The sequence below is a fragment of the Neophocaena asiaeorientalis genome, unplaced genomic scaffold (assembly GCF_003031525.2).
Source record: "Neophocaena asiaeorientalis asiaeorientalis breed wild unplaced genomic scaffold, Neophocaena_asiaeorientalis_V1.1 scaffold400, whole genome shotgun sequence".
NCBI classification, from domain to species: domain Eukaryota; kingdom Metazoa; phylum Chordata; class Mammalia; order Artiodactyla; family Phocoenidae; genus Neophocaena; species Neophocaena asiaeorientalis.
Window position 1 is genome coordinate 3,544,766 of NW_020175089.1, and position 8,761 is coordinate 3,553,526.

General features: G+C 43.8%; 1 protein-coding gene across 2 annotated transcripts in view; it reads left to right on the plus strand.

Annotated features, from left to right (window-relative positions):
- FERMT1 (FERM domain containing kindlin 1) overlaps positions 1-8,761 on the plus strand; it is a 60,851-nt gene that overhangs the window by 9,889 nt on the left and 42,201 nt on the right. For both annotated transcript variants that reach the window (XM_024764274.1, XM_024764275.1), the window contains exon 4: positions 6,058-6,204. In XM_024764274.1, coding sequence (XP_024620042.1) covers positions 6,058-6,204 — 147 coding nt within the window. The remainder of the gene's footprint in view (positions 1-6,057; positions 6,205-8,761) is intronic.

Below are 8,761 nucleotides of genomic sequence, written 5' to 3' on the forward strand. Positions count from 1 at the left end.
GTTTCATGATCTTTTGTATTTCTGCAGTGACAGTTGTTACTTCTCCTTTTTCATTTCTAATTCTATTGATTTGAGTCTTCTCCCTTTTTTTCTTGATGAGTCTGGCTAATGGTTTATCAATTTTTGTTATCTTCTCAAAGAACCAGTTTTTAGTTTTATTGATCTTTGCTATCATTTCCTTCATTTCTTTTTCATTTATTTCTGATCTGATCTTTATGATTTCTTTCCTTCTGCTAAATTTGGGGTTTTGTTTGTTCTTCTTTCTCTAATTTCTTTAGGTGCAAGGTTGGGTTGTTTATTTGAGATGTTTCCTGTTTCTTAAGGTAGGATTGTATTGCTATAAACTTCCCTCTTAGAACTGCTTTTGCTGCATCCCATAGGTTTTTGGAATATGATCTATCCTGGAGAATATTCCATGAGCACATGAGAAAAATGTCTATTCCGTTGTTTTGGGATGGAACGTCCTATAAATATCAATGAAGTCCATCTTGTTTAATGTATCATTTAAAGCTTGTGTTTCCTTATTTATTTTCATTTTGGATGATCTGTCCATTGGTGAAATTGGGGTGTTAAAGTCCCCTACTATGATCATGTTACTGTCGATTTCCCGCTTTATGGCTGTTAGCATTTTCCTTATGTATTTAGGTGCTCCTATGTGGGTGCATAAATATTTACAATTGTTATATCTTCTTCTTTGATTGATCCCTTGATCATTATGTACTGCCGTTCTTTGTCTCTTGTAACAGTCTTTATTTTAAAGTCTATTTTGTCTGATATGAGAACTGCTACTCCAGCTTTCTTTTGATTTCCATTTGCATGGAATATCTTTTTCCATCCCCTCACTTTCAGTCTGTATGTGTCCCTAGGTCTGAAGTGGGTCTCTTGTAGACAGCATATATATGGTTCTTGTTCTTGTATCCATTCAGCCAGTCTGTGTCTTTTGGTGGGAACATTTAATCCATTTACATTTAAGGTAATTATCGGTATGTTGGTTCCTGTTCCCATTTTCTTAATTGTTTTGGGTTTGTTATTGTAGGTCTTTTCCTTCTCTGTGTTTCTTGCCTAGAGAAGTTCCTTTAGCATTTGTTGTAAAGCTGGTTTAGTGGTGCTGAACTCTCTCAGCTTTTGCTTGTCTGTAAAAATTTTAATTGCTCCATCAAATCTGAATGAGATCCTTGCTGGATAGAGTAATCTTGGTTGTAGTTTTTTCTCCTTCAACACTTTAAATATGCCCTGTCACTCCCTCCTGGCTTGCAGAGTTCCTGCAAAAGATCAGCTGTCAACCTTATGGGGATTCCCTTGTGTGTTATTTGTTGTTATTCCCTTGCTGCTTTTAATATATTTTCTTTGCAGTTAATTTTTGATAGTTTGATTAATATGTGTCTTGGGTGTTTCTCCTTGGATTTATCCTGTATGGGACTCTCTGTGCTTCCTGGACTTGATTAATTATTTCCTTTCCCACATTAGGGAAGTTTTCAACTATAATCTCTTCAAATATTTTCTCAGTCCCTTTCTTTTTCTCTTCTTCTTCTGAGAACCCTATAATTTGAATGTTGGTGCGTTTAATGTTGTCTCAGAGGTCTCTGAGACTGTCCTCAGTTCTCTCATTCTTTTTTCTTTATTCTGCTCTGCAGTAGTTATTTCCACTATTTTATCTTCCAGGTCACTTATCTGTTCTTCTGCCTCAGTTATTCTGCCATGGATCCCTTCTAGAGTATTTTTCATTTCATTTATTGTGTTGTTCATCGTTGCTTGTTTCCTCTTTAGTTCTTCTAGATCCTTGTTAAATGTTTCTTGCATTTTCTCTATTCTATTTCCAAGATTTTGGATCATATTTACTATCATTATTCTGAATTCTTTTTCAGGTAGACTGCCTGTTTCCTCTTCATTTTTTCGGTCTGATGGGTTTTTACCTTGTTCCTTCATCTGCTATGTGATTTTCTGTCTTCTCATTTTGCTTATCTTACTGTGTTTGGGGTCTCCTTTTTGCAGGCTGCAGGATAGTAGTTCCTGTTGTTTTTGGTGTCTGTCCCCAGTGGCTAAGGTTGGTTCAGTGTGTTGTGTTGGCTTCCTGGTGGAGGGGACTAGTGCCTGTGTTCTGGTGGATGAGGCTGGATCTTGTCTTTCTGGTGGGCAGGTCCACGTCTGGGGCTGTGTTTTGGGGTGTCTGTGGCCTTATTATGATTTTAGGCAGCCTCTCTGCTAATGCATGCAGTTGTGTTCCTGCCTTGCTAGTTGTTTGGCATAGGGTGTCCAACACTGTTTCTTGCTGGTTGTTGAGTGAAGCTGGGTCTTGTTGTTGAGATGGAGATATTTGGGAGATTTTCACTGTTTGATATTTCGTGGAGCTGGGAGGTCTCTTGTGGACCAGTGTCCTGAAGTTGGCTCTCCCACCTCAGAGGCACAGCGCTGATGCCTGGCTGGGGCACCAAGAGCCTTTCATCCACACGGCTCAGAATAAAAGGGAGAAAAACTGTGCTTCCCTGGTGGTGCAGTGGTTGAGAGTCCACCTGCCGATGCAGGGGACACAGGTTCATGCCCCAGTCCGGGAAGATCCCACATGCCACAGAGCAGCTGGGTTCGTGAGCCATGGCCACTGAGCCTGCACGTCTGGGGCCTGTGCTCCACAACGGGAGAGGCCACAACAGTGAGAGGCCCGTGTTCTGCAAAAAAAAATTTAAAAAAGAAAGGAGAAAAAGAAGAAAGAAAGAACGAGGATAAAATAAAAGTAAGATAAATAAAATAAAATTATTAAAATAAGAATAATTATTAAGAAAAAAAATTTTTTCAGTGAAAAAAAACGGAAGGACAGAACCCTAGGACAAATGGTGAAAGTAAACTTTTACAGACAAAATCTCACACAGAAGCATACACATACACACTCACAAAAAGAGGAAAAGGGGAAAAAATAATATATCTTGCTCCCAAAGTCCACCTCAATTGGGATGATTCATTTTCTACTCAGGTATTCCACAGATGCAGGGTACATCAAGTTGATTTTGGAGATTTAATCCGCTGCTCCTGAGGCTGCTGGGAGAGATTTCCCTTTCTCTTCTTTGTTCCCACAGCTTCCGGGGTTCAGCTTTGGATTTGGCCCCGCCTCTGCGTGTAGGTCACTTGAGGGTGACTGTTCTTCGCTCAGAGAGGATGGGGTAAAGGAGCAGCTGATTCAGGGGCTCTGGCTCACTCAGGCCGGGAGTAGGGAGGGGTACGGAGGCGGGTTGAGCCTGCAGTGGCAGAGGCCAGCATGATGTTGCACGAGCCTGAGGTGCGCTGTACATTCTCCCAGGGAATTTGTCCCTGGATCACGGGACCCTGACAGTGGCGGGCTGCACAGGCTCCTGGGTGGGGAGGTGTGGATAGTGACCTGTGCTTGCTCACAAGGCTTCTTGGTGGCAGCAGCAGGAGCCTTATCATCCCATGCCCGTCTCTGGGGTCCACGCTCTTAGCCGCGGTTTACACCCGTTTCTGGAGCTCCTTTAAGCGGCGCTGTTAATCCCCTCTCTTCGCGCACCAGGAAACAAAGAGGCAAGAAAAAGTCTCTTGCCTCTTTGGCAGGTCCAGACTTTTTCCCAGACTCCCTCCCTGCTAGCAGTGGTGCACTATCCCCTTCAGGCTGTGTTCACGCCGCCAACCCCAGTCCTCTCCCTGGGATCCAACCAAAGCCCGAGACAGCTCCCAGTCCCCGCCTGTCCCGGCGGGTGAGCAGACAAGCCTCTCAGGCTGGTGAGTGCTGGTAGGCACCGGCCCTCTATGCGGGAATCTCTCCGTTTTGTCCTCCACACCCCTATTGCTCCGTTCTCCTCCGCAGCCCCAAAGCTTCCCCCCTACGCCACATGCAGTCTCCGCCCGCGAAGGGGCTTCCTAGTTTGTGGAAACCTTTCCTTCTTCACAGCTCCCTCCTACTGGTGCAGGTCCCGTCCCTATTCTTTTGTCTCTGTTTTTTCTTTTTTCTTTTGCCCTACCCACGTAAGCGGGGAGTTTCTTGCCTTTTGGGAGGTCTGAGGTTTTCTGCCAGTGTTCAGTGGGTGTTCTATAGGAGCAGTTCCACGTGTAGATGTATTTCTGATGTATCTGTGGGGAGGAAGGTGATCTCTGCGTTTTATTCTTCCGCCATCTTCCTCAACTCCAGTAACTGGTTGTTGACTGAGCAAATGAATGGAAGCTTCCATTACAAAACATAAGTTCCAGAATTGTCCCTGATGCATGGTGAGCAAATGACAAGCACAGGGCACCTTGCTTTCAGGAATATTCTATAGAAAATTTGAAAACAGAGTAAATGAGTAAATAAAATTCTACATACCACAGTGGACTGGAAGCACACATTGTAGCTGGGGCCGAAAACTTGGAAGTTTTGAAATAAACAGAAACATTCATACATTCTTTTCTTTTCCAGATTACACCTTCATGGTAGTTCTAAAGGACTCAACTTGGCATTTCTAATAAATCCTTTTTTTTTTTCTTTTTGACCATGCCACATAGCTTGCGGGATCTCAGTTCCCCAACCAGAGATTACGCAGTCCACAGCAGTGAAAGGGCCGAGTCCTAACCACTGGACCACCAGGGAATTCCCTAATAATCACTTTCTATATGTGACCAATTGAAACTAAATCAAATTTAGCAATAGGATTTTTTTCCCTCGAAGAAAAGACAAGACACAAATCTTGGGCTTGGAGATATCGGTGTTTTGTTTTGTTTTGTTTGTTGGTAAAGCTTCGAAATTTTGATTCATTTCCAGGTTTTGTGTATAAATTATGCATTTGGAATGGTCACAGGTGTGTGTTGCAACCTGATAGTCAGGCTTGGTTAAAGGGAGGGAATCGAGCCCAGTTGCCAGCCTCAGCCTCAGCACCAAGCAGTGTTTGAACTAAGAGGTAGGAGGACCTATGGAATCAGTGCATTTACCTCCAGGAAAGCTGCCCAGAAACTCTAATATCCACATTCCTTGGCTTTTACCTAGGATCCTAGCAGCACAGTGTGTTTATAAAGTTATCAGTTCTGATTGGAAATGGCAGTTATAAGTATATTTGATTAATGGAGGAAAATGGGGACTATCTTCTTAGTTTGAGTACTCCAGAAGCAGACCTGAGATAAGAATTCAAGTACAAATATTATTTATTTGGAAGGTGATGCCAGGAAACACTGGCTGGGAGTGGGAAACCGAGACTGGGAAAAGAAGGCCACTAATGAGCAAGTATCACTGATCAAGTCACACTTTGGGCAACTGGGGACCTCTGGGAGGCAGTGTGGACATGTCTTGGAGCTGTGCCACCCAAGGGGCAAGGGAGCTGGGGTGTTAATACACCATTCTCATCAGTCATTGAGTCATCAAGGGCTGTTCTTGGGGACCGTTAATTCACTGAACTTATGTGGCCTGTTGCATCTGTATCTGAGCAGTGTGGACTCTGGCATCCAGAGCAAGCCCTTGGGTAGAGAGACACATCCTAGCTGCCATTGGAAGGGGGTCAGAGCTCACTGAAATGGTGATGGCCAAGGGGTGGGTGGGGCACCTACCATGTCTGCCTCGGGGATGAAAGTAGCTGTTGGGCAGAGAAAAGCTCTGAAGACCGCTGGTCCATAAAGAAAAAAAGATGGGGTCTTTTGTTGTTGCTTAAAAACCTAAAAACAGAAAAGGAAGGAAGGGAGGGAGGAAGGAAAGAAGCAAGGAGGGAGGGGAAAACGTAGTCAATAGATGACACAAGCATAGCAAAATGCTGAGAGCAGTTTAAGCAGAGTGACGATCACAGGAAGGAGCCACTATACTATTCCCTTCACATTGGATATGTTTGAAATATTTTCACAGTAGATTAAAAAACAAACTAGAAATTTTCCTAGACTGAATCTCCCTCCACTATCTGACCCACACACACACCCATTTTGGGAGTCACTTATCCCCTTCAATTTCTTCAAAAGGAATGCAATTTAGTTCCATTTATCTCTCAGGAATTTCCTGAGAAATGGTTTCAGATGCCCAACATGACTCTTGAGTCTTAGAAGGAATTTTCTTTTTACTTTTTGCATGTTTTCTTTCTTTTTTATATATTTTTTATTTTTTAGATATTAGAAGAGCAGAAGAAGTTTCCTTGTTAAAGCCTTCTGGTGAATATTTTAAAAAGAAGAAAAGAAAAGAAAAAAATAATAAGGAGCCCATAATTGAAGATATTTTAAGCCTGGAGTGTTCTCCAACAAATTCAGGTCCACCAGGTAAGATTTATGATAGGTGTTTTGTTGTTTTAATTCATTATTAAATCCAAGCATTTCTTAAATTCTTAAGTCCCAAGAACTCTCCTCCCCTCTGGTCACCTTTCTTCTCTCCCCCAAACAAAGAAGGACTAAAATTGAAGATTCCAGTGATGAGGATAGAATATCCAACTAATTTTAGAACTAACAGAAATTTTTTGACAAGGTATGTTGTATGGCTCATTATTTTAATTGTATGTATTAGGTCACGGATGAATGTAAAACTTTAGTAGAATTGGCCATGAATTTGTGGGATAAAGGAAATTTGTTAGATCACTCGGATATACTTCTCTTCCTGATTCTACCTTCATATGGCTCTTTCCTGAACTCAATTTAAATTTTGAGTTGGGCATGTAACAGGAGGGGCAGTAAAAATTCTGTAAAGACATCATCCTTTTATTTTTACAGTCGTACATCAGAGCTGTTGCAGACCACAGCAATAAAGAAAGTCACACGAATTTTTTTTGTTTCCCAGCTCATATAAAAGTTTACACTCTAGGGCTTCCCTGGTGGCGCAGTGGTTGAGAGTCTGCCTGCTGATGCAGGGGACATGGGTTCGTGCCCCGGTCCAGGAAGATCCCACATGCTGCAGAGCAGCTGGGCCCGTGAGCCATGGTCGCTGAGCCTGCGTGTCCAGAGCCTCTGCTCCACAGCAGGACAGGCCACAACAGTGAGAGGCCCACGTACGCAAAAAAAAAAAAAGCTAAAAGTTTACACTCTACTGTTACTATTAAGTGTGCAATAGCATTATGTCTTTAAAAAATGTACATACCTTAATTAAAAAATACTTTATTTATAAAAATGCTAACATAATCTGAGCCTTCAGCAAGTCATAGCAGTAACATCAAAGATCACTGATCACTGACCCCCATGACAAACATAATAATAATGGAAAAGCTTAAAATATTAGAATTACCAAAATGTGACACAGAGACACGAAGTGAGCAAATGCCATTGGAAAAATGGCTCCAATAGACTTGCTCAACACACAGTTGCCACAAACCTTTAATTTCTAAAAAAACAAAAAACCAGTATCTGCGAAGCACAATAAAATAAGATATGCCTATATATAAGAATTAATCTCGGTCGGAGGAAGATGGCAGAAGAGTAAGACGCAGAGATCACCTTCCTCCCCACAGATACACCAGAAATACATCTACACGTGGAACTGCTCCTATAGAACACCCACTGAACACTGGCAGAAAACCTCATCTCCCAAAAGGCAAGAAGCTCCCCACATACCTGGGTAGGGCAAAAGAAAAAAGAAAAAACAGAGAGAAAAGAATTGGGACAGGACCTGCACCAGTGGGAGGGAGCTGTGAAGGAGGAAAGGTTTCTACACACGAGGAAGCCCCTTCGCGGGCAGAGACTGCAGGTGGCGGAGGGGGGAAGCTTCAGAGCCGCAGAGGAGAGCACAGCAACAGGGGGGTGGAGGGCAAAGCGGAAAGATTCCCACACAGAGGATCAGTGCTGACCGGCACTCACCAGCCCGAGAGGTTTGTCTGCTCACCTGCTGGGGCGGGCAAGGCTGGGAGCTGAGGCTCAGGCTTCAGTTGGAGTGCAGGGAGAGGACTGGGGTTTGCGGCATGAACACAGCCTGCAGGGGGTTAGTAGTGCACCACGGCTAGCCGGGAGGGAGCCCGGGAAAAGTCTGGACCTGCCAAAGAGTCAAGAGACTTTTTCTTCCCTCTTTGTTTCCTGGTGCACGAGGAGAGGGGATTAAGAGCACTGCTTAAAGGAGCTCCAGAGACGGGTGGGAGCTGCGTCTAACAGCGCGGAACCCAGAGACAGGCATGAGATGCTAAGGCTGCTGCTGCCGCCACCAAGAAGCCTCTGTGCGAGCACAGATCACTCTCCACACCTCCCTTCCGGAGAGCCTGTGCAGCCCAACACTGCCAGGGTCCCAGGATCCAGGGACAACTTCCCTGGGAGAACGCACGGCACGCCTCAGGCTGGTGCAACATCCCACCCTCCTCTACCGCTGCAGGCTCACCCCGCATTGTACCCCTCCCTCCTCCTGGCCTGAGTGAGTCAAGAGGTCCCGAGTCAGCTGCTCCTTTAACCCTGTCTTGTCTGAGTGAAGAACAGACACCCTCCGGTGACCTACACGCAGAGGCAGGGCCAAATCCAAAGCTGAGCCCCGGGAGCTGTGCGAACAAAGAAGAGAAAGGGAAATCTCTCCCAGCAGCCTCAGGAGTAGCATACTAAATCTCCACAATCAACTTGATGTACCCTGCATCTGTGGAATACAAGAATAGGCAACGAATCATCCCAAATTGAGGAGGTGGACTTTGAGAGCCAGATTTATTACTTTTTCCCCTTTTCCTCTTTTTGCGAGTGTGTATGTGTATTCTTCTGTGTAAGATTTTGTCTCTATAGCTTTGCTTTCACCATTTCTCCTAGGGTTCTATAGTTCTGTAGTTTTGTTGTTGTTGTTGTTTTGGTACTTTTTAAAAAATTTTTTTTCTTAATAATTATTTTTTATTTTAATAACTTTTTTTTTTTTTTTTAGGCAGTCCAC